The following is a 27,739-nucleotide window of genomic DNA, read 5'->3' on the forward strand; positions in this document are numbered from 1 at the left end:
TTCATTAATGCTTGGACAATGTCAGCCCTGGGAGCATTGCTTTTGCTGCTAGAGACTGGAAGAGACTGCAAAACGCTGCGTTTTTTTGGCATGGGCCCCGGCCTAAGGGTCCATTCACACGGAGGAAAATGGTGAGGAAAAGCAGAAAAAGGAACCCATTGAAATAAATGGGAGGCTTTTTTTCAGTGCTGAAATTCCACACCAAAGTCCTCACCATTTTCCTCCATGTGAATGGACCCTAAGCCTGTTTTCTATTAAAATATATTATTAAAATGTTCGCCAAACATCCCACTAGACAATAGTAAAAAAAATTGTGAAACAACATTTACACTAAGGTTACTGGGCCTCAGATACAGTCTTATGTTTATATACATATGATACAGATGGAAATATGCAGATGTATGAAGGTAGGAGAGAATGGATTTAGCAACAGGCACTCCTAGAGCGAACCTGCACCTACACAAATGCTAGTGTATATTTAGTCCTTTATACACGCTGTGCTGTCTGAAGGTCTGTAAGTCATGGGCATTCAATACTGACAATCCCTTGTGCACATTGGCTCGCTGCGTGGGGCCTTAGCCTTAGGCCACTTGAACACGTGGTGTGCCAGCCACTGGCCGTGATTGAACAGAATAATCAGGAGCCGCAGGAGCATGGCCAGCTAACCAGACAGGAATAAGATCTGTCCTGAGTTTTGTGGCCTAGACTGTCAGCCCACACAAGGGACCATGTAATTCACGGTCGTGTGGTTGGGCCAACAGAAGTGAATGGGTCAGTAATCTATCTGGGAAAAACTTGCATGGTACACTGAAACATGCCACATCGTCTGCAAGGGGTCTTAACATTATTTAGTTCATTCTCTCCGATTTCATGGAGCCTGGCTGGTAGTTGTTCACATTAACTTGAACAGTGTAATAAAGAGTATTATTTATATTGTGCTGTCTGCTATATTTGACAGTCATATAACTATGCTCTTGTATGGTGGCATAAATATAATGACACACTAGATACAGATGTATGGTATATATACTACATGTTGTTGTGGGATTTCTCACTTCATTGATTATATTATTCTCATGCTTTTCTCAACATTTCTTTCCCATTGAGTATATGGCACCAACATAGTCTACAGCACTATAGTCTACATTCACTATATGTGAATCACAATCAGTGGTGTAACTAGGAATGGCGGGGCCCCGTGGCGAACTTTTGACATGGGCTCCCCCCCCAACCGACGCCAAAGACCTCGACCTCGACCGACCCCCTCCTCTGCACTCTATTATGTCCTTTAGTAAGCCCTGCTTATCATATCATATCATATCATATCATACATCAGGATCTACAGAGACAGACATAGCATATCTAACAAATACAAAAAAAAATATTAATCACTTATTGACATTATATTAAACCACTGATGAAAGAATAGATGCCTGAAAATGATAAAAATGCTATAACTGATTTAGTGTGGTTGCATGCTGCTTGACACATATTTGAAAGATTCTCTGATAACCTTATACAATACTGTAGGTAGTACTATGACTTATATACTGCAACTGAAACAGAGCCACAATGAGAGGTAAGATAGGGTAGGTGATTAGGGTCTGCAACAAAGATTGGAAATTATGCAGATAGGGTTTAATCACATTTTTGTTATTTTAATAAGTGAATTGTGTCAAGATTTGCATTGAAACTGTGATGTGCAATGATCCCAAATGTTTGCAAGACCTTTTATTGTTAAAGGACCTGCACATATATGATCACATGACCACATCTGTGCAGGTCCAGCTACTTTACAAGTATCTGGACATATATGGTCACATGGCAATATCAGTTCAGGTCTTTCAGCCACAGTAGCAGAGAGTGTAAGCTGTTCTGTATATGTGTCTAGGATCTGGTTGGGGGTCTATATTTGTTTAGGACGTCTTTTCTGGGGTCTATATTTAGGGTGTTTTGCGGTCTGTTTTTATTTAAAGGATTTGGGATCTGTCAATATTAGGGTTTTATTATATATTATATGATATATTATATATATATATATATATATATATATATATATATATATATATATATATATTATATATAAGTATATGTGTTTTTATATATATATATATATATATATATATATATGTATATGTATATGTGTTTATATATTTATATATAAGTATATATTATATATATATATATATATATATGTGTGTGTGTGTATATATATATATTATAGCAACCAATCACACCACAGTTGTCAAATTTGACAAGTGTTTACATAGTGTGTGTGACACAAGATGGTGAGATCCAAGCAAAAAAAGCTTTTAGCATGTTGAAATTTGAAGAACGGGATTTGTTGTGACAGTACAGCGAAACTTCCACAATAAATTTGGTAGATGTGCTCCACATAGAAAATGCATTTTGTGCAGTGACGCAATTTAAAACCACTGGGAGTTTATGTCATGGAAAAGTATGGGCCGCCCAAAAGACTTCACTAAAGACAGTAAACAGGATTCGCGACGTACTCGAGCGTAGTCCTAAACTCTCGTACTCTGCACCACTTCGGGGGCCTTTATTAAGACTGGTGCACAATACCAGTTATGTACAATTATGTACAATTTATATGAAATTACATGAAATTATTTAGAGTAAAATAAGCTTACTCTGGGCATTTTTATGTTTTGCTATAATTTGTTTTTCATTTTAGTTGTATTAACAAACACACATGAGAAACTCTCACACTTACATTGACATTTATAGCACCAAACAAAGTTTGTACATTTGAACATGAAGTGTTGACACAGGAAGGAAGTAAAAAATATGAATTTCCTGTTTAGTGCTGCATTGCATTAGTGTTGGTGATAAAAAGTCAACCTCCATTTCAGCTACTCTATACTAAATAGGTATTGCTAAAATACTAACAAAATGATGATGTTGATTTTAGGAATACAATTTTGTACTGGTTGTACAGGGTTACACAAATATGGCTACTTTATACCATGAAACAGTACCACACTTATGCGCCCAGTTTACGTGAGGTATGGCAGTTCACTGAATTAACTTCCATATTGCTGACCTGCAACACCAACGCTACCATGGACGCATGTGACACCGCTGTGATAGAAAGCATCCATGCTTTAATTTTGTACAACCTCTTCAATTGGCTTCTCAGGTAGTCAGGCTAATGGCAAATTATTTTTGCCTTATGTTAGTCCAAATATAAACGGTAAATAGTAACAAATTCTCCAAATATTGTTACACCTTGGTGAATGGATTGTCAGGTTTCAGATTCACTTCTTTAATTTATTCAGAAAAATAATAGGCATATTGATTCTCCTCTTACTTTCTATGGACTGGTGAATCTATGAATGAGCAAAGTGGTTGAAAGAAATCACTCATCACTACTGGTGAATATGGATTTCAGATTATTAAGCTAAGGCCGGTTGGAATAACCGTGTGCTGCTGGTTGGCCATGAATTAAAGGCATGGGAAGCACACAGGGAACAAGCAGGTGCCGCTAGTGCACTGGCTATGCTTCTGCGGCCCCTTTCATTAAATGAATAGGAGCCACGGATGCAAGGGTGCCAAAATAGCACAGGAATAGGACCTGTTCTATATTTTGCGGCCCAGACTGTCAGCCCGGCAATGTGACCATGTAATTCACGGTCATGTGTACGAGCCCATAGAAATAAATGGGTCAGTGTGCGATCTGTGAAATACATGGATAGCACACTGATTGCAGCCACGGTTGTCTGCAAGAGGCCTTAAGCCACAACTTCAGCAGAAAACACCATTTACTTGAATGGGAAAAGCAATTTGGTCCAGCGATTAATAGTATGTGTCTAACATTATCCAAATGTCCATGTTAAAATACACATACTGCCTAAAGGATTACGTTGATAGGTGTGTACACTTATACCAGGATGGTTATATATCCACAAACATTGAAAGAACTATAGAACTGTTGTCCTGGATATTTACTATTTTGGTCTTTTGATCTAATCTTATTCACAATCTGATTTAAATGTAGATTTACTATTCATACCTGTGAGATGAAATGGCACATATAAAAGGGGTTCTCCATGTTGGGTCATTTCAAACATAACAGGTTCTGAATGATCAGAATAAGATGGGGAGAACATTCTGCCGCATTGATAGAAGAGGTCAACAAAATCTCATTTCTCCTGCTCCAATGACCCATGAGACTTTTTTAGCTAATAACTGTAAGCTTACTTTATTTGCATTAATGCAATTTAATAGCTGTTGGCTTAAGGCTCAAATGCATGGTGAAATTCTCAGCTGAAATGGTATATAGTAAAAGTTATTATTGTAGAAATTACTGTATAAACGCGTCCTCACATGGTAGCCATGAAAATCAACAGTCTGTCATGTGCCCAAACAGGTCATATAAATGGGGGTTGTCTAATTCAGACAACAATTTAAGAAAAAAGAGCTTCACATTTATAAAATATAAAATAATCTGAAGCTACAAGTTACTAATGTGCCTTAAAGGGGCTCTATCACTGGGAAAAGTCATTTTTATCTAATCACATGCTTGCATAGGCTTTAGAAATGCTATTCCACACTTACCTTTTGTATGTAGATTGCCTCAGTGGTGTCTGAATAAGTCCGTTTTTATTCATATGCTAATGAGCCTCCAGCCAGCTCAGGAAGTTCCCAGCAGCCTCCTCTCTCCCATTATCTTCTATGTGTGTGAAGCAAACAGGAAGCGAGTCATCATCAGCAGCAGCAGTCTCCTATAGAAAACAGCAGAGAGAGGTGTGCACCATCTATCCTGCACTAGTCTAATTAGCATATGAATATAAACGGACTTATTCAGAAACCACTGAGGCAATCTACATACAAAAGGTAGGTGTGAAATAGACTTTCTAAGGGCTATGCAAAGGTGTGATTAGTTAAAAATGACTTTTCCCAGTGATAGAGCCCCTTTAAAATACCTTGCCCTGACTGTGTTTACCCTTGGAAGTCTTTTGATCCTGATTCTAGTGATGCCATAACATCCTAAGCACTAACCCTTCAAGAAAGAGATGTTCTAAACACAGAAGGTTCCAGTTCCATCCATGTTCACTGACAAGAGCGATTCCTATGCATTTCCATATTTCATAGTGAATGGTACCAACAGCCATTGCACAATGCCATGTCATAAACAGCTTGGAGTAAGATCTGATAGCTTTCATGGGGCTTCCTTTATCTAATACTCTCTCTGTCATTGTCGGCTGCATTATAAAAAGATTCTGAACAAATGCAGGTTTTTGGCGTCCCTGTTTGCACTTGGTAAACAGATGTTACAAGAGTGAATCAACTTCATAGGAAATGCAGGACACGGCATATGTTTTTAATAGTGTTAAATTATCAGCTAACTTCCTCTTGGTGTAATATTTGACACTGTGCAAGTGATGATATGAAAAATGAATGTATCAATGAATCGTACTTTAAGGTATATTTTTGGTTATTTTATTTTTACTATCAGCTTGTTCGTCTAGTATAAAAGTTGGCGTGTTTAATATGTAAACTGTACTATTCACAACTCAGCTACAGTATATGGTTCTAGCTGACATTTATAGTATACAGAAAGAGGAAACAGTGATGAAAATTGCTATATAAATCAGCTGCTGCTGCAGGAGGCTTCTTATTGATTTACTGACATGCAGTGGCGTAACTAGGAATGGCGGGGCCCCGTGGCGAACTTTTGACATGGGGCCCCCCCGACACCAAAGATCTCGACCGAGTCCCTCCTACGCATTCCTGCGCGCTCTATTATGACCAATAGTGGCCACTGCACACAGTATTATGTCCCTTAGAGGCCCCTGCACACAGTATTATACCCCATACTGGCCACTGCACACAGTATTATGTCCCTTAGTGGCCCCTACAGGACTAAATACTGTCACGTCACCGCTGACCGCTATACCAGGACAAATTGTGGATAAAAAATCTGGTCATGTGCATTACAATTTAGTAAGTGCATGTGCCTCATATTAATAGCAGTTAACCCCATCATGTCCCTCACATTAACCCTTGTGTACCTCACATAAGAGTTACTGATATGTGAGAGACATGGAGGTAGTAATAAAGTATCTTCATTACTATTACCCCCATATGTCTCACATATCAGTAACTCTTATGGTGAGGCACACAGGGGTTAATGTGAGGGACATGATGGGGTTAACTGCTATTAATATGAGGCACATGGAGTTACTAAAACAAAAGTAATCACCCCAAATGCCTGATATTAATAAGCATAGTAACCTCAGTATGTACCTGTGTAGCTTCAGTTTCAGTTTCCTGGAGCAGCTTCTTCCTCTTCTTCTCTTGCAGGACGGCAGGAGCTCGGCAGGGATAACCCCGCCTCCTCCTCTCATTGGTGGGCAGAAGACAGGCAGAGAAAGGGAGGGGGGAGAGAGGGGGAGAGGGAGCATCCTGAAGCGCTGACAGGAGCCAGAGCTGCAGCTCCTGTGTGTCAGCCATTGCTGCAGCTTCAGGGCCCCATGTTGGTGGAAAGTATTCCACCAACAGGGGGCTCCGATCATTATACTCGGGGGTCCGAAAAGACCTCCGAGAATAATGATAGCAGCAGTAGCAGCTGTCACCGGGCCCCTGATGTCCCAGGCCCTGTGGCAGCTGCCTCTGCTGCCATGGTGGTAGTTACTCCACTGCTGACATGTAGTACTCCCTTTCTCATTTTTAGTCTAAGGCCCCAAGTCTTGGAAACAGAGCTTTTTTTGGTGCAGATTTTGCTATAGTTTTTTGAGCCAAAATCAGGACTGGGTTGATTTTTTCAGAATTTCAGCAGCATCATACAGTTTTATACCACTTTTTATGCTAACTATTTTTCAGAAAACAGATAAAGGTGTTTACTATAAATCAGGAAAGGAATCGTCTGAATAAGTGGAAATGATATTCCCTCTTAATCCATAAAAAGAAATTCTGCAGCAGATGTGGTGTATGTTACATGGAATAATATACTCTCTGCTATAAAGTATAACCTAAATGTCAGAAGGTATCTGGGATGTCAGGTCATAACACTTTGTTTTAACATTACAGCTCTACATCTATAAATCCAAAATATGAATAAGTTCAGCCATATAACCCTGTCCTCTAGTCATTCTGTATTGTAATGTATTGTGTAGTACTTAAACTAGAGTACTCATCTAGGCATCCTTTTACCTCTGTACGACATGATGGGAATTTTTGATATTTTTAGGTTTAACTAGAAGTAAAGTTTTATCTCTTTTAAAGCATGGAAACATTTTTGCTTGATACTGACCATTCTGACTGTAAGTGTTGCACATACATTAGAGGAAATCACTACTTGATAGTAACAAGTGTAAGCCGATGGTTGGTCAGATTATGGAGAGGGTGTACATTTCACCCAGACTACTCAGGTGGGTGAGATAAGAAAACTCCAGAAAGACTGGCTCTCAGCAGATAACTTTTGTCTGCTGAGCGTTATTCAAGTTCTCTCTATTGGGCTGGAGTTTTGGGAATGGCAGGTAGGTTGGTAGTGGGACCTGTCATTCCAACCCCCTCCGGTCCACACATTGTGGATGTTTCTGCAGCGTGTCAGCTGCTGTGAATTGTCCTCATAATTGAGGTTTAAAAGGTCAGCTCCAGCAGCAAGACTTTGGATAGAGCTTGGCTGGAGGGCCAGCAGGAAGGTCAGACTGTTGGAGCTGTCTTGGCTGATGCAACCTACTGTTGAGTCTGCTATTATAGGTGAGGTAACCTATGTAACCTAGCCGGGCAGGTATTTATTTTTGTATTATTTTCTTTTATTGCTGCACTGTTTTTTTGGAGTGAAAATAAAACTCTACCTTTTTGGACTAAAAATCTGGACTTGTGTGTCTATGCCACCCAACCTAGCAACCCCAGACCCTGACACAAGAAATATACTATGTATAGAAATGCGCTGTTTCAATATTAAACATTTCTAGTTAAAATAAAATCTAGTAAACAGGCATAACTTCCAGTAGAAAAACCAAACTGGTAACATTGCTTAAGGCAAAGAGTGAAAGGTTCTCACTGCTCAGTCCTCTCATGCAAAATAATTCAGTGTGGTGTGACCAACGCATTTCATCCTGGGCATATATCTTCCCACTTCAGAGGTGGGAATATCGCTCTCTCTGCAGGCACTGCAGTTGACAAAGAGCCCGTAGAAAGTTTACAAAAGATAAATAGACATAAGTTTGACATCAAAGACCCCTTACAAGTGGCATATAAGTAGAAGTTATTATTCAATGTGAAGTGTAGGATACTCTTAATGTTTCCCTACAGCTACGTAAAGAACATCAATTCACTTATCATTTATGTTTTCTCTCCCAGTGATCATATGAGCATATTCATGAGCATGAGCTACCCGTGTAAGTTATTCACATTACCAGAACTGGTGACATGTACTTTAATGGCAAAAAAAAATTATATATATATATTTACAAGAACATATGACATCTCCCCTCTGGATTATTCATTGCATGACAAGACTACAATTTAATTTGCTTGTCACTAATTCGCTATACAGCTAACATTACACTATGGCATACAGAATTTCACCTAGCTAATTCCAGGAAAATACCCAAACTTTTTTCCTTATTATTGACAATACTGTCTTCTATAGATGTCAAGAATGTTTGATGTGAAATTACTATTGATTTAGTATTAGATTAAAATGAATGCAATGCTTTGTTGTTTACTAAACAGCAGCCATATCAGAGTCATATCCAGGTCTGTAATGTAGTATGCTGATGATATCTGATATTTCAGTAATTTTGAAAGCATTCTGGTTACTAAAACATCAAATGTCAAGCACCAGCTCAGGACAGTGTTGGAAATGCATTGAGCTATATCATAATAAATAATATCAAGTTAAATGTATTATATTTATACCATATATAAAAAATGTAGTGTATACAAAAATGTATATGTACATGTTTATGACCAGACACATTTATCGGGTCGTTTTATACATGTGGTTTAGATAGTTATAATTTTTTTTGTTTGGGTTATTCAAAAAGTTCTTTGCTTACTTACAGTGAAGGAAATAAGTATTTGATCCCTTGCTGATTTTGTAAGTTTGCCCACTGATAAAGATATGAACAGTCTATAATTTTAAGGGTAGGTTAATTTTAACAGTGATTGATAGAATATCAAAAATAAAATCCAGAAAATCCCATTGTATAAATTTTATAAATTTATTTGCATATTGCATAGAGAAATAAGTATTTGATTCCTCTGGCAAACAAGAATTAATACTTGGCGGCAAAACCCTTATTGATGCTCATATCAGTCAGATGCTTTTTGTAGTTGATGATGAGGTTTGCGCACATGTTAGGAGGAATTTTGGTCCACTTCTCTTTGCAGATCATCTCTAAATTATTAAGACTTTGAGGCTGTCTCTTGGCGACTTGGAGCTTCAGCTCCCTCGACAAGTTTTTTATGGGATTAAGGTTTGGAGAATGGTCAGGCCATTCCATGACCTTAATGTGCTTCTTTTTGAGGCACTGCTTTGTTGCCTTGGCTGCATGTTTTGGGACATTGTCCTGCTGGAAGACCCAGCCATGATCTATTTTCAATGTCCTGGCAGAGGGAAGGAGGTTGTCACTCAAGATTTTATGGTACATGGCTCCATCCATTCTCCCATTGATGCGGTGAAGTAGTCCTGTGCCCTTAGCTGAGAAACCCCCCTAAAACATAATGTTTCCACCACCATGCTTGACAGTGAGAACAGTGTTCTTTGGGTCATAGGCAGCATTTTTCTTCCTCCAAACACGGCAAGTTGAGTTAATGCCAAAGAGCTAATTTTTTTGTCTTTTTGTCACCAAAATAAAGAGGTCCTACCAACTAACCCTACTGGGTGCTAAAGTCCTCAGCCTGCACCTCTCTGATTTTTCAACTCTGTGGTTGCTTCAGCCATCTTTTTCGGTGTGGCCTGCTGGGGGAGCAGTAGCTCAACCAGGGACAGAAATAGACTTGATAGGCTGATCAGAAGGGCCAGCTCTGTCCTGGGGAGCCCCCTGGACCCAGTACAGGTGGTGGGTGACAGAAGGATACTGTCCGTGGTGACCTCTGTGCGGGAGAACAAATCCCACCCCATGTATGGGACCTTGATGGCACTTGGCAGCACTGCCAAGTGTGAGAAGGAGCGCTATCGCAAGTCCTTCCTTCCAACCACGATCAGGCTGTATAATCTACATCAGACCAAGCGAAGATCACCCCACATAGAAAACTAAATGAGTATGATTATGAAGTTTTCCTTCTTTCTTTCTTCTCTTCCTAAGCTGTTACGGACTCCTAGTATATCTTCTCTTCTCAGCATATGTGTGTCTACTTCTGTAATATATCACTGTATATTATCCTGTATCTGTATTACTAGGCTGCTGTAGCATACTGAAATTTCCCCACTGTGGGACTATTAAAGGATTATCTTATCTGACCAGGGCAGTACCCATGTTTCACTTACACCAATTCCCTATAAAACCCCATCGCATGAACAATTTTATTAACTATTGATCCTAAACATGTTACATTGCGTTGTGTGCAGCTTGTTATATTGCCGTTTTCAGCTTCTTATATTCTAGATATCATTCTTTTAAAAAACAAAGTCTTCTCCATCATATCACCATATTAAGAAGCCCCAGGTATTCATTAGTTAGTATATAGCTCAAAGACTGGGGAGTATCAGTGAGTACTGTGATGAATATTACATATTCAGAGTCAATGTCTTTTCAACTAGTATCCAGCCATTACAGTGCTTTGGGGATGGGTTTCCAGGGTCTGGACATAAATATGATCAGAAAACATTTATTGAAATGGCAGATAATGGACAGAATTATCTTTGAGTAACAAGTGATAATACACAGCTATATATGTTATGAAGTAGATGATATTCATGCAGGCAGGCAGAAAAATAGTCTGAGTCAGAATTGGCATTGATAAACCTAATCTTTATTCTGCTGACAGATCCTGGGGGTGTAGTTTGTAGTTCATCATTTCTCACAATAGGAATATAATGAGGAATTGCTCTTTGAGTATATTTTCAAAGTGTCTCAAAAGGCGAATTCAATGGGTGATTCATACAGTATGTACTCTAAGTGTTTTGTGTCTTATTTGGAATCTATGAAAGGAAAGAATAGAAATTGATCTCATATGTAGACCAGATGCCTGTGCGTGCAATATAACAAACTGATTATATAACTGTTCTCATTTTATACATAAAAATAGCACCAAAAGACTAATCTCATTAATATTAGGTATTGATCTAAGTAAAAAAAAGAGTAGATTGTATTAATAATAGATAACAGACTCTTTATACAGAGTACTTCTATTAATAATTGTGGAAGTGACATAAGCAACAACCCTATTCAGAATGTGATCTCTACTGTTCCCACTTCTGGCACCCTATCAAAACGCAAATTCTGTCAATGAAAGTCACTGCAAGGAAAATGTAGTATTGACATGACAGCCAATCAGCTGAATGTCTATTATTACAAGTATGGTGCAAAGTCCTCTAGAATCTCTCAACCCTACGATAAACCATACGTATGCCTTAACTGAGTAAAAAACAATATTACTGTTTAGAGATGAGCGAACACTGTTCGGATCAGCCGTTCCGAACAGCACGCTCCCATAGAAATGAATGGAAGCACCTGGCACGGCGACCGGCCGCCGGCAAAGTATACGTGCCAGGTGCTTCCATTCATTTCCATAGGAGCGTGCTGTTCGGAACGGCTGATCCGAACAGTGTTCGCTCATCTCTATTACTGTTATTAGGTTATGTTCACATGTGAGCAGATTTTCTTTCTAAATTTCTGTCATAGAAATGAATGCATATTCTGCACATTTAACCCTATATAGATGCATGGAACAGATTTTTGTGAACCTTTCCTATAAATCTGCTTTGTCTGAACGTATAGCTTTCTCATGGACACATATGCATCTTTGCAGAATCAACAAATCTTCACTGATATATTCACCCCTACAATACTACTTCATATTTTACCATTGTAGGGATTGTGTAAGTAGGTTAACAACAACTACCAAACATAATGGTTACCACCCAACTATCACAGAAACAGATATAGTTACAAGGGCTTTTATGTTCTGGTGTCTTCTCCATCATAGTGGTAAATGCTCTTTTACTGATCATATCTGCATGTTTCAGGGCACCGGCAAAAGCATGAAGAGCAGGCAAGCAAGCACTTCTCAGAGCGCTACGGTGATCTGGAGTTTGTAAGGAGACAGGGGATAAGGGTTCAGCCTAATTCTAATCCAAGGCCTTCACTGACTAACCCAAACCCATTTAGCAACCAGGCTCAAACGCAAATACAAGGTAAGATGACCAGTTATTACTCTTATAAGTACTCAGTTTACCTCTTTATAAGAGACAAAAAAAAGTGAATCATTAATGGATTTGGCATCTCTTGGGTAATGCTAAAGGTTACATTTGGATATTTTGAATGGGATTTATTGGTTAAAGATTGTCCAAGGCCCTTTTTATACTTTGCAGTAAGGCATCACTATAATAGTATAGAGAATCCAGCACATACAAGTATAGGACTCTATTTAAAGGGGTTCCTGGAACCAAGCGTAATGAATACTGTGCATAGATCATTAAGATAGGTTATCTGCAGCTAATCGGTGGGGGTCCGATGCCTGGACCCCACTCCAATCAGCTGATTCAGCTGTCAAATGCCTGGTTCATATCATACAGACAGAAGCAGTTCTACATCTATTAAAATGAGTAAGAGCAGAGTTGCTTTTCAATGGAGCCACTGCTACAGTGTACAGTATGTCTCCTTACACTGCGCACAGCTTCAGGCCAGTGGTGTAACTAGGAATGGTAGAGCCCCATGGTGAACTTTTGACATGGGCACCCCCGCAACCAACACAGACGCCGAAGACCTCGACTGACCCCCTCCTACGTATTCCTGCGCACTCTATTATGTCCCTTAGTGGCCCCTGCACATAGTATTATGTCCTTGGTGGCCCCTGCACACAATATTATGTCCCTTAGTTGCCCCTGAACACACTATTATGTCCCTTAGTGGCCCCTGCACACAGTATTATGTGCCTCAGTGTCCCCTGCACACAGTATTATGTCCCTTAGTGGCCCCTGAACACACTATTATGTCCCTTAGTGGCCCCTGCACACAGTATTATGTGCCTCAGTGTCCCCTGCACACAGTATTATGTCCTTGGTGGCCCCTGCACACAATATTATGTCCCTTAGTTGCCCCTGAACACACTATTATGTCCCTTAGTGGCCCCTGCACACAGTATTATGTGCCTCAGTGTCCCCTGCACACAGTATTATGTCCCTTAGTGGCCCCTGAACACACTATTATGTCCCTTAGTGGCCCCTGCACACAGTATTATGTGCCTCAGTGTCCCCTGCACACAGTATTATGTCCTTGGTGGCCCCTGCACACAATATTATGTCCCTTAGTTGTCCCTGAACACACTATTATGTCCCTTAGTGGCCCCTGCACACAGTATTATGTGCCTCAGTGTCCCCTGCACACAGTATTATGTCCCTTAGTGGCCCCTGCACACAGTATTATGTCCCACTGTGGACACCCATAAACAATTGTTATACTCTTTGGTCTTTTCAGACCCCAGACTATAATTGAGACCCGGGGGAATAAATACATAAAAGAACCACTGTTGCTTACCTGGCTCCCGGCTCCGATGCTGTTGGCGTTCTTCAATGATGTCGGACGTCACATGACCTGGGACGCAGGCCGGGTTCATGTCATGTTAGAGACATTAGACAACTAGGCCTGAGGCCTGCCCGGATCGTTGAGAGGTAAGTAACAGTGTTTTTTATGTTTCTTACCTCTCTCGGGCCTCCGATCATTATACTCGGGGTCTGAAAAGACCTCCAAGTATAATAATAGTCTTTGCGGGGCCCACGGTGTCACTTACCGATCCCGGCCCAGCCAGGATTGGTAAGTAAATAGGGCCCGTTAACGGCTGGAGTAACTTCAGGCGGTAACGGCCTATTAAAAAAAAAAAAACGCAGCAGTAGCGGCTGTCACCAGGCCCCCTAATGTCCCGGGCCCTGTGGCAGCTGACTCTGCTGCTATGGTGGTAGTTACGCCCCTGCTTCTAGCTCTGTACACTGTAGCGGTGACTAGAAGAAGAGCAGCTTCTGGCTGTATACACTGTACAAGGCTTACAGCTGTATTTCTTGTATATGACTTCAGGCAGTCAAATCAGCTGATCAGTGCAGGGTCCTGGTATCGGACACCCACCGATCAGATTGTGATAACCTTTCCTGTAGATAGGTCATGAGTAAACAGTACTCTTGTTATGGACAACCCGTTTAGGTGAAAAAATGCAGTAAAGCACTAGCAAACTCTATGTGCAGTGGAAAGATCATAATCCCAAATTATTTCATATTTCATATATTTCATATGTACTGATCTACCCTAGCAGATACATTTTATATATTATTCTATTTGATACACTAACAATCCAGAGTATTTCATATTTTGCACATAGGGACCATTGTAAAATGTAGTATTTGTTCATTTAAAGCAGTGGTTTAACTTGAAGTCACAACATTTACCTAATGTATGATATACTGATATACTTACCGTATATCATTTATACTTGTACATTTTGTACGATAAAATCTGAAGTGGAACATTAACAGTAACAGCATAAAAAGTATCATGGAAAGATTGACACTTCTCTGTTTGGACCAACTCCTAGTTTTGACTTATATATAATACTGAAAATACTATAAAAATGAAGCATTAAAGTGTACCTGATGTTTCATATGACTTTTCAAGATAGGCTGTTACTTGTGTGTACATTAACATACATGAGGTGAGAAGTAACACTGTATCTATAGTAAATTTATGATATATATTTTGCAATATGTATCAGTTTCCCCATTTGCATGTTGTATATGGAAACCACAGTCATTTCTGAGCTGGTGGATGCCATACACTACACACTCTAGATAGAAGAGATTCTGTTCTATATCTGTTTCTAGCTAGCACACTGAACCATTTTTTCCTTATAGACCCATACACACAACCATTTATTATTATTATTATTATTATTATTGGCTACTGTGGGGGCCATTATCCTGGAGGCAAAGCTCAGAATTCCTGTTCTATTCCTGTCCATTTTGCAGCCCAGAATTATTGTTTTCTCTTGGACCTGTACATGTACACTCACCGGCCACTTTATTAGGTACACCTGTCCAACTGCTCGTTAACACTTAATTTCTAATCAGCCAATCACATGGCGGCAACTCAGTGCATTTAGGCATGTAGACATGGTCAAGACAATCTCCTGCAGTTCAAACCGAGCATCAGTATGGGGAAGAAAGGTGATTTGAGTGCCTTTGAACGTGGCATGGTTGTTGGTGCCAGAAGGGCTGGTCTGAGTATTTCAGAAACTGCTGATCTACTGGGATTTTCACGCACAACCATCTCTAGGGTTTACAGAGAATGGTCCGAAAAAGAAAAAACATCCAGTGAGCGGCAGTTCTGTGGGCGGAAATGCGTTGTTGATGCCAGAGGTCAGAGGAGAATGGCCAGACTGGTTCAAGCTGATAGAAAGGCAACAGTGACTCAAATAGCCACCCGTTACAACCAAGGTAGCCAGAAGAGCATCTCTGAACGCACAGTACATCGAACTTTGAGGCAGATGGGCTACAGCAGCAGAAGACCACACCGGGTGCCACTCCTTTCAGCTAAGAACAGGAAACTGAGGCTACAATTTGCACAAGCTCATTGAAATTGGACAATTGAAGATTGGAAAAACGTTGCCTGGTCTGATGAGTCTCGATTTCTGCTGCGACATTCGGATGGTAGGGTCAGAATTTGGCGTCAACAACATGAAAGCATGGATCCATCCTGCCTTGTATCAACGGTTCAGGCTGGTGGTGGTGGTGTCATGGTGTGGGGAATATTTTCTTGGCACTCTTTGGGCCCCTTGGTACCAATTGAGCATCGTTGCAACGCCAAAGCCTACCTGAGTATTGTTGCTGACCATGTCCATCCCTTTATGACCACAATGTACCCAACATCTGATGGCTACTTTCAGCAGGATAATGCGCCATGTCATAAAGCTGGAATCATCTCAGACTGGTTTCTTGAACATGACAATGAGTTCACTGTACTCCAATGGCCTCCACAGTCACCAGATCTCAATCCAATAGAGCATCTTTGGGATGTGGTGGAAAGGGAGATTCGCATCATGGATGTGCAGCCGACAAATCTGCGGCAACTGTGTGATGCCATCATGTCAATATGGACCAAAATCTCTGAGGAATGCTTCCAGCACCTTGTTGAATCTATGCCACGAAGAATTGAGGCAGTTCTGAAGGCAAAAGGGGGTCCAACCTGTTACTAGCATGGTGTACCTAATAAAGTGGCCGGCGAGTGTATGTAAGCCTGGGTTTCTTCTTCTACTTACCTGCTCACTCCTCCCCCTTCCCCTCTCCATAGACTTGCATAGTGCTGAGTCATTTGACCTGCAGTCCATCTTGAGATGGATAGAGCAGTGATTTTCACAGTAAAAGTTGCTTTGAAATGAAAGTGTCTGTTTAAGCTGGTGAAAGACATTAGATGCACATTTCCCAGGCCCGCTGACCATCTCATGTGTATGGGGGCCACCCAACACTACACCAACATTTGTCTGATTTTAGCTGCTCAATATTTTTGTTTTAGGGAAGAACTCTGTATGAGATACCTCCATGCTTGACAGCGTCAAGTGTACTGTGGAGTTGGGTGAGATAACTGTCAGCCAAATACAGATTTTATGTGTGTGACTAGCTGTAGAGACTAATGTGTGACTAATAGGAGAGATACTAGATTCATCATGGCTACTGCCTCCATTCTGGAAACATTAATAGAATATCAGGAGCATTTACTGTGTTTGTATCCTGTCCATGTAGAGATAAGAAGGCTGATGTGTTGTACTTAAGGAGTACAGACATACACATACTGCATTATGAAAGGGTCTTGACGCAGTATGACCGAGGACTGTGGATAACTTGTTAGCAACTATCCCACACTACTTCCTCAAATCTGAAGGATGCCTCTTGTCACTTTTGCTGGCAGTGTAACTGTTAACAGTATTTTGGGATTGGAAACAAGGGGCTTTTCTTCTCTATGGGAAATGCCCCCAGGCTAGAGGTATTTGGCATGCAATTAAACAAAACACTGCGAGCTATCATTGGAAAGCCTGCACTACTGATAGGAAATGGCATGAATGTGTGCATCTGTGTGTATAAAGGCACACATGGATTTGGGAATCTGTGGTAACACTAAGAGCAGCATTATCTTAATTTGGTCCCATCATGTCTTATCCTGTGGCAAGGGAGCACTTAATTTGGTCAAAAGGACTGAATAAGTTATTGTTACTACTGCTGCCCTCCCATGAGAACAAAATATTAAATATACCAATAACATTTGTAACAATATAAAAGCCTTATAAGCCACTTGCTAACATATAATATAGTATTAGCACATCAGCAGCAATGTCCTCTTCTGAGAAGTCCAGCTTCCTTCTTTACTACAGTCTTCAAAACTGCGCAAGGCTTTGACCCTAAAAATGGCTACTGATGGAGGATGATATGACCTGACACTTCTGTACTTCCATCAGTGACATCTACTGAGTAACCATTATGCAAGGCCAAGGCATGGTAAAATATCATGTGTTTAGTGCTGGGCTCAATATTAGTCAATAGGTGCTGATAGACATGTTGGGTCAATTGCCCTTCCATAAGTAAACATGTTTAGGAAGTGAACACGACACAAGAAGGAAGGAAATTCACAAAGGAAGACCTCAGCACTGGTTTGATAATAATAATAATAATAATAATAATAATAATAATAATAATAAAATACTAGTAAGTGCCTTATACAGTTTTCAACACATTCGTGAAAAGTATAAAAATGTATTTAGTTTGACGACATCGAATTTGATCTTTTGAGGTATGAATAAAACTATTCTGTTAAAGACAAAATGCACACGTTACCATAAGCGTAGTGTAGGGTGAACACATACACATATGTAATAACATATTAGGGGAATGTAGTATTCCCTCTATGTAAGCAAATTGGCATGCATGGGAGTAGTTGTGGTGTATCTTAAGCACATGCACCAATTTGAGCTTTCTGCAACCAGCTCAGCCCTTTAAATGAAAATGGGTGAACAGAACAGGGACCAAGGCTGGCCAGGCCTGTCAAATTTACTGTAACTCACGCCTGACAACTCACGTGAGTTGTACTAGAAATCTACACCAACTCTGAGTGGCTTAGCATTCGACTCTGGTTCACAGGGGCAGGCACATCTTACACCAGGGGAACTGAGTAAGATTATCATAGGAAATACCTGTCTTATGATTTCCTCCCATTGACTGTATACAGTATATTGTTTAAGCAAGCACATAAAACTCTTAGATAAAAGCATATTAGTACTGATTAGTTTAATAGGAGAAAAGGACAGACACCTGTCTTGGCAAATAGTCTAATATACAAAGATATGAATCCAAAACCACAAGTTCAGTTTTGGATGGAATTTTTAGCTTAGTGATAAAAGGGCAGTTGCTGTTATCTAGATAATGGTTAACAGAACAACAGAAGTGTTGAGAATAGCACTTGTGTGAAGGCAGAGGCGAAAAGGTGTAGCTGGTGTATATTGTAAAAGGTGAGAAAAAACAAGGAAAAGGAAACAGTAATGAAGTTATACTGAAGGAACAGTAGCTAGTTGTTAAATTCATGGGTGGAGGTGTCATCTGAACAAGGTTTTACAAAATGAAAAAATATATATACATACTTAAAGATCAAATCTACATCTATACACAGCATATACTATATACTGTACAGCTCCAAGTACCAATGTGAACAAGTGCATGCCGCTATGGCTGCAACAAACATAAGCTATGCATCCGTCCTCTGTAGTAAGTGCCAAGACATAATAACAAGTATGTACATTTTAATATGCATTACTGCTATAGTTCCTATCTATGTGTGTAGATTGGCATACATTTTAGACAAACTGTAAGAGCCTATCTACCCTGACAAGACAACCTCATTCAGATGGGACCTTATACTAAAAAGACATACCTCTCTCAGGCTCAGATTTAGGTCTGCAATGTGAAGACAGGACAAGTAAGATCCACAAACATGCTCTATTCTAGTTAAAATAGCCAAGAGAGTAGTGTGAGACCAATGTGGATGGAGCCCCCCCCCCCCCAATGCAAATGCAAAAGACAAAAGATAACTAAATAAATATTATCAAAGCTTATTCACATGTCAGTGTTTCAGTCAGTAATATTTTGCATCAATGTTTGTTAGCCAAAACCAGGAGCGGAGATCACACAGAGATAATGTACAATGAACAAGATTTATTTATTAATTACTAGCCTCTTCGTGTTGTTGGCATCAATGATCTACCTATATTCAGCAACCGTCGATGGTTGGCCTGCTCTGACAAGTTGTCCTGCAGCTGAATTTGTTCCTTTTGCCATGTCTGTGATTGTTCTGGCTTCTCAGCAGCTCGCTGGGACGCCATTTGATGAGTGTATTGTTGGCGTCGATGATCCGCCTGCTCTGGCATTTTGGCTGCTTAAAGAGCCACTTGATGCCTAGCTTGCTCAATCCCCCTGAGCTCCGCTTGAGGAGAACTCGGTGACTTCTGGCTACCTTCATAGCTCTCATGGTTTTAGAATTTTGCGACAAATTAGATTTTCTTTTTCCCAGCATGTTTAAAATTGGCAAACTAATATACTATGTGAACATAAATTCATAATAGTTGTGAAGCAACGTCAATTACTGGGTTAAAAAGTAGCCTATGTTTTAATCGAGGTTACAAACTATCTATGTGCCAAATTTCATCCAAATCCGTTCAGCTGTTTTTGCGTGATTGAGTAACAAACATCCAAACACACAAACTTTAAATATATATAATAATAATATTAGTAGGATAGGATTTATTTCTCTTTCTCTATTGGGCCAACATATTGGGCTATGTAGGGCTCACTATCTAAGTCCCCAATCAGTTTGTCTTTTGCACCTTTTCTTTGTTTTCCACCCACTGCTCGTCTTGGTTATCAACCACTGTCAATGATTCAGTGAATAAGGTCTTATATAATAAACACGCGTACAAGAGTCATTTTTTATTAGCAAGCAGGACATTTTTCTCTGCATTTTTTTCTGGCGGAAACCAGACAGAAACCCATTATAGTCTATATAATAGTTATATAGTTTCCACAGGTAACCACTTTTAAAGTGGATTGGGTTTCCATTTTTCAGGTCCCCAAGTGAAGCCAAAGAACGGAAACCCAAGAGCAGATGTGAATCTAGCCTAATAGAATGACAGAAGGCCTGCTAACTCTCTTTACATGAGAGTTCTAATAACAATAATGAGACACCCTGTTCCTCTAATTTTTCTCCTGGAAATGTATGAATAATAACTGTGTTTTTTACAGTGACTTACTCTAATTAATGATTATACATTTACAAGGGGAACAGAAACAATACATTTCCTGGTGGAATAACAGAGGGATGATGCAATGAAGGTAATTATGAAACATATTAGGAAAGGTGACAGGAAAGGTTGCCCTCTGTTTATCACAATGTATTGGATTTGTAAACTGTGACCCACACTGATTTAAATGGGTATCTCTATGAATAGCACTCATATCCCTAGGATGGGGGATAAGTGTCTGGTCCAACTGCTGGGATCTGGAACAATCACAAGAATATGCTTCATGAACCCCTTGTGTGGATGGACCAGTAGTGTGCATCCATGACAACCTCTCTATTGACATCTGTGAAAATGACAGAACACTGTACTCGGTTATCTCTAGAAGTCCCATACAAGAGAATGGAGTGGTAATCATGCATTCGCACCACCACTTCATTCACACATGAGACTTTGGTTCCTCCAGTGGATAGGGGTAATTTAAAAAAAAATAAAATTTAGTTCTGGAAAACCACTTTAAGGCTAAGGCTGCGGTTCTTCCAGCAGCGCTTTGAACAGAAAGTTTTTGGAGTTTTCCTACATTGGCTTTCTGTTACAATCATATCTACAGGAAAGCCACCGGCATTTCCATAGATATAATTGACTCGCTGCGATTTCCAAAACCAGCCGGTTTTTGAAATCACAGCGTGCCTGTGATGCGGTTTTCACCACAAAGTGGGCATTGGATTCACACGAATTCCGTGCACTTTGCAGTTACTGTATAACACCATGATTTTTCCTGCGGTGTTTCCGCCACAGGCAAACCGTGGCGTTTCCGGCCCGTGGGGCCCTGGCCTAAATCTGTCTTATTACAAACAGTGTAGCCAAGAAGGAAAAAATTGTGGTTTACTGGAACCATGCCTGTGCAAGTATTACCCGTGTTTTAGCACTTCAAATTAGTCATACTGGTCAAGATTTAGACTAGGGCTACATGGTGACTTTGGCTATGATCAAAGATTACTGGGTTGCCCGTGACTCCTTCATTAGTGTCACTGAATGGAACTACATGCCAAACCCTAGTGTGTTGCAACCTCCACTTCTTCATGATGTTTTTTGCAACTAGAGGTCATGGTCATGGCACCCTAGGGGTCACAATGTGACTTCATTCACTTAGATTAGTGACGGGGCAACTCACACAAGTCACTGCCAAAGACACTGGTCACACAAGTCACTGCCAAAGACACTGTGTAGCCCTAGCCAGAAAAAGCATTTAGTTGCCCAAACAAATGCCAAAAACAAGTATTTCTCTGCTATATCTAGTGTAGAATAACCTCCCCATGTGTTCTTTACATGCACAACTATTCCATGGAGCTACATTCAATTTAGATGTTTTTACATGAGTTGATTTCTGTGGAAACTCTAAAAAGCTGGTCCTTTTAGGATAAAGTAGACCTGAACATTATACAGCTGCCTTACTGTAATTGTGTCTGACATCTAGTAGCAAACATTGGAATTTTCAGTTCCCCACAAGAATCCAACTGTGAGAGACACAATATACACCGTTATTTTAGCACTGATATCTAATGTCAGCATGAGCTGGAAATTTCCAGAATCGTAGCATAATATTATGGCGTAGGATTTAACTACTTAGAGATTTTAATAGATTTTGATATATTGTGCCATGCTTTATATACCTATATGCATTTATTTTATATATGATTCTTACAGTAAGCAATCTTGGCAACGCTCTTCCCTCTTAGCTACATGTTCTGGAGAGGGAATAGTTAAAATAGCATTGAAATGAGGTCCAGTAACCCAATAGCAGCTTTACCTGTTTGTAGGAACCTGCATTTCAACCACTGTGTATCATCAACAGAAGGAACAGGGTATAGCCGCATAGATTATTTTCTTGGTGTATACTGTATTATTATATATCATACTGTCTGACAATAATCTGATGTAAGTGTCTGCTGGTATAGCAGTATATGCTACACCGTTTGTGGGTATCGCCACAAGCAGTTAAACTGTTAATGCATTCCGTATAACTAACTGTTCAGCAATGGATTGTGGAACCACAGAAAAGCAAGCCCAGTGTTTGGTTAAAATCCAACTGAATGGGCAAACAGCAATTCTGCAAGATGTCTTTACTCTTGGGGTTTGATAGGGCACAAAAAAATAAATTATAGAGGCCCAATAACAGCCTGCCAGCATCTGACTCTAATAAAATATTGGGATATTAACCCTTTATACTTTAGATTTTTCTGCTATGTCATGTCAGTACAGTAGACTCAATTTGAAGCTTGTAGAGGGTATCCAGTGTCTTAAAATGAATGGCCTTTGCTTAGGATAGGCCTCCAATATATGTTTGTGGGGAGCTGATTCTTGGTACCCCTACTGATCAGTTGTTCGAAGGGACAAAGCACGCCTGGAGCAGCCTCTTCATTATTTGTATCTGCTGTCACACTGGTCTGTACTGCACATGCTGTACTTTTTGGAGGGGTTGTGCTTGGTGTAAGCTGCAAAATCAAGAACAGAGACTATGAAAAGTACAGAGTGATCAGTATGAACCAGTGTAAAATCTGATATAAACAATACAGAGACTGCAATGCTCAAAAAGGCTGATCGCGGAAGGTTGGGTATCTGTTGTCCTGGTATCTAGAGTAATACTTATTTGTGAGAGCAAATCTACCCACTAAAATCTCTTCTCTATCTAAAAATTCTTAGATACCATATCACAGTCCTCCATAGGAGTGCATGACTCGTTGTGTGACAGCTTGTAATCTTTATAGGGTTAAATAAAAGTTACATCTATTGACCCAAAATACAGTATGTTCCTTACTTGCTCAAGATATTACCCATCATAAGTAGCCTTGAGACCCATATACAGAGAGATACCATATCACAGTCCTCCATAGGAGTGCATGACTCGTTGTGTGACAGTTGTAATCTTTATAGGGTTAAATAAAAGTTACATATATTGACCCAAAATACAGTATGTTCCTTACTTGCTCAAGATATTACCCATCATAAGTAGCCTTGAGACCCATATACATAGAGATACCTCATATCCGTTCCATAGGGAAAATTTATTATGCCTTGTATGCCAGTTTTTTGCCGAACAAGGCATAAAACGTTACACTTTATTGTACAAAATGTGGTTGCCTTCTCCACTTTCCTGAAAAGTGGTGAATGGCATACATGGGGGCAATCTGCTCTACCACATTTCCCAGTACATTTTTTCCTGAAGCAGCCCGGCGGCTCCAGAGCTTTGAAGATTGGCATGAGTCAGTCTTCTTAGGTCAGGTCCCTTGTGTCTGAAATTAGAGGGACTATCCAGTTGCAGTAAATTAATGTTATTGTTTGTATATTATAATATTTTTCAATATACTTTGTGTATCAATTTTTCACAGTTTTCTAGATTTTTTTGCTTACTTCCAGTGGCTAAAAATCAGTCCATGGTCATGTGCTATCAGTCCATAGTCATGTGATATCTGTCCATAGTCATGTGATATCGGTCCATGGTCATGTGATGAGCACACAGGTGCACGGCTGGTTATAGTGACAGCTCAGTAAACAGACATCTGTTTGGTAACAAGTTGTCCACCTATGTGTTCATCACATGACCATGGACTGATTTAGAAATAAACTGACTGAATGAGAGCAAGCAGAGATCTAGAATTTGATACAAATTTGATAGAAATCTAGGAATTGATACAGAATGTACATTAGAGATTTGTATATCATTTCATTATACCAACAATAACAGTTATTTTCTGAAACTGGACAATCCCTTTAAGTTTCGGGTGCAAACGATTCACTCATGTAGATGTATTCATGTCGGGAGCAAGCATATTAGAAGTATTTTGAGCCTTATTATGTACTATTAGCCAAAAACATGGACACTCCTAATCAGAAACTGTGACCTCTATATGGCTTCTCATTTATATACATACCATACCTCGCCGCTTTCCCAATCCAAAACATTGACATTTCCGTAGATAGATCAGGTCAAATTTGGAAGCTCTTGGTCCCTGAGCTACGTCTTACAATGGTCAAATTCTTAGGGATAAATGGGCTCATTCACTTGGTGAAGCAGCTGGTGTGATTTTGAGAAGAAAATAAACATATCCTTGAAATATTTTGATTGGCAAAGTGAAAGTGCAATTCAACACTCCAGCCAGCAGGCTGTACTATTCAGAACAATATGGCTGTGGGCATGGCCAGATACAGTATATGAGAATAAAATGTGCACCTACAAAAACAGCAAGTGTCAGTTTTGAGCTGGTTTGTCAGTTTTAATGTTTGATTTGTGCTGACTCAAATACTGTCATGTCATCTATAAGAGCTGCTCTTATGAGAATTCTTCACATTAGCTATGACATGGTGAATCACGCAATGAAGTTAACAATCTTCCCACTGTGTAATTAATAGGACATTTTCATTTGGTTTTGCCGTGTAATCCTTTACATGGGGTGGTAGCTGAAATTCCGTACTTATCAATAGGAGGATTGTATGAATTTGTCCACATCTGACATGACACATGACACGTGACAGCAGTATAGCTGTAAGATTTGCATAGCAATTAGTGGTCTCAATAATTCTCTATTTTCTTTTTAACACTTTTGTCTATTAAACCACTACACTTTACGCTGGTTACAAGTGATTAAGTGTTGTGTAAGACTTTTTATATGTTTATATATTATGCGCAGTTTTGAGATTATTACATAGATCTTGATATACAACAATGGGTGACATTGAAATAGCATTGCATTGCTTTTACTCTGAAGCCCACATATTTAACGCTATGCTTCTGAGTGTGCATCCTGACATGGAATACTATAATCTTATGCCGAGCCATAACTTGAAGATCCTGAGCCACACTGCTAAGACCAGGTTCACATCCGCATCAGAGTCCCCAATGGAGTCGCAGAGTTCATTGAAAATCCATGTGTAACTGCTGGTTTATTAGTCCACCTCTCCATTATGGACACAAATAACAAAAAGACAGCACTAGTGTTAACCTAGCGTAAATCTGTAATGAGGCCCTTACCTACTTTGTGCCAATTAAAATTGTATAATTTCTGAGGCTTCCTCAGGGTCCAGCGCCCAGTAGTGACTGCTACCCCTACACCCCTCCAGATAGGCTCCTGGTCTTATGATTTTGATATTGATTAGTAGGAGCTCTTAGTACTAAAGGTGTTTTTTAACACTGTACTTACCTCTCTACTTGCTACAACCCTACTCCGGGCCCACTGCTACAATGTCATGTAAGTAGGACAAAGCGGGAGTGGCTGATAACACTTACCTCTCTTATGCTTACCTGCAGCTTGTAGGCCACAGCTTGTAATCCAGAAGTTAGAAAGTGGTAGAGCAGTAAACCAGGGTCAGGGCTCCTCTTTTTCCATGTTTTCGTAATAAGTTTGTAATTTTAACAACAGGTTCGGCAGGACCACGTGTATAATATTGTTCAAGTTCAAAAAAAATATATATATTGTTCAAGTCATTTGTATCACAGAATGGTTATAAATAGAGATGAGCGAACACTGTTCGGATCAGCCGATCCGAACAGCACGCTCCCATAGAAATGAATGGAAGCACTTGGCACGCAGACTTTGCCGGCGGCCGGCACGCGGGGGGGGTTAAGCAGCCGGCCGCCGGCAAAGTCTGCGTGCCAGGTGCTTCCATTCATTTCTATGGGAGCGTGCTGTGAGCGTGCTGTTCGGAATGGCTGTTCCGAACAGTGTTCGCTCATCTCTAGTTATAAACTTTTGTCCTATTTTAGACAATGATCACAGGGATCTGTGAAAACAGACAAAAAAACACAAAGACCTATATTTTGTCTGTCCATGATAATCCCACTCATTAACACTGAATTTAATGTTGCCACCTGACATCCGTTAAAAAAAAATAACATCACATGACCATGAATCACTGTTGTGTGAATATAGCCTAAGCCTCTTTGCAGGCGACCGTATGAATGGTCAGTGTGGTATCCAGGTTTTGCAGGTTGTGCAGGTTGACAGTCTGGTCCGCAAAACATGGAACAGGTCCTATGCCTGCCCGATATTGCAGCCCTGCTTCCGTGGCTCCTATCCATTGAATGAAAGAGGCTGCAGAAACACAGCCAGTGTGCGGATGACGGATGACATCCATGTTTCTCCTGTGTACTACCCGTGCCATTCATTTATGGCAGCCATTTAGTACATGGTTGTTTGCAACAAGCTAAACTCTGTTTTTTATTCAAATATCCTGCTGCACAAAATCTATAACCATTACACAGCTTCTTTCCCTCTCTCATACCTTGCTATCATATAGGTTAGCAAAAATCACTTTAATGATCTTTTACCTGTAAGCTAGTAAAAAGAAAAGAGCAAATGCATCCCACAGCAAACAAAGCACTGTACTGATATATACATTTTTATGATATATTCATTAACCTTCAGGAATGTTTTACTTTAATAAATGTGTCAATATTTCATAAAGACAAATGACTCTTTTTCCTTATTTTTCTAGCCACAGACTTAAGTCCATTCTCAGACCCTCGACAGTTTGACCGTTCTTTCCCTACTTTACCATCACTCACGGAGTCCAGATTTTCAGATACTCGTGTGCATTACCCAGGTGCCATGTCCTCTGCCTTTTCCTATACTGCATCTCCGTCAACAACTGGAATTGGAGGAATTAGTGTGACCGGTATGCCTACTACCACACGTTTCCATCCCACTTACCTTCCACCTCCATATCCTGGATCATCTCAAAATCAAAGTGGACCATTTCAGACCAATGCATCTCCATATCATTTATACTATGGCACATCCTCTGGATCATATCAGTTCTCTATGGTTGCAGGTGAACGCTCTCCTTCAAGAATGCTTTCTTCTTGCACTAGTGTGACAGCAGGGAACAACTTGATGAACCACAACTTGACCAACCAGAATGATGGAGTGGATGCAGATGGAAGTCATAGCAATTCTCCCACTAGTTTAACAAGCAGTGGAAGAATGGATGAGTCTGTCTGGAGGCCATACTAAGCATGCCATCAAAATACATAGACTGATACTTTAAAATCTTCAGAAAAGACTGGCTAACATGTAGACATATGTATAGATACAGTTATAAACTTTTTACGGTACTTATTGTAGCATAATACATGCACAAATGTATTACAGGTTAGAATATCAACATAAACCTATTACTTACTACATTATCAATTCAACATGAAAACCGCATCTCTTATGACAATGAAGGATCCAAAAAAAAGTTGTAAAAGAGGACTCAAATGAAATTTAAGGAGACCTCTTAA

General features: G+C 39.9%; 1 protein-coding gene across 2 annotated transcripts in view; it reads left to right on the plus strand.

Annotated features, from left to right (window-relative positions):
- Positions 1-27,467, plus strand: part of RUNX3 (RUNX family transcription factor 3) — a 44,830-nt gene extending 17,363 nt beyond the window's left edge. Inside the window, exons 4-5 of one of the 2 annotated variants that reach the window (XM_075264630.1) lie at positions 12,167-12,346; positions 26,950-27,467. In XM_075264630.1, coding sequence (XP_075120731.1) covers positions 12,167-12,346; positions 26,950-27,467 — 698 coding nt within the window. The remainder of the gene's footprint in view (positions 1-12,166; positions 12,347-26,949) is intronic. The other variant, XM_075264629.1, reaches the window with a different exon arrangement.
- Positions 27,468-27,739: the final 272 nt, after the last annotated feature.

The sequence above is a fragment of the Leptodactylus fuscus genome, chromosome 2, assembly GCF_031893055.1.
Source record: "Leptodactylus fuscus isolate aLepFus1 chromosome 2, aLepFus1.hap2, whole genome shotgun sequence".
In the NCBI taxonomy this organism is placed as follows: Eukaryota; Metazoa; Chordata; class Amphibia; order Anura; family Leptodactylidae; genus Leptodactylus; species Leptodactylus fuscus.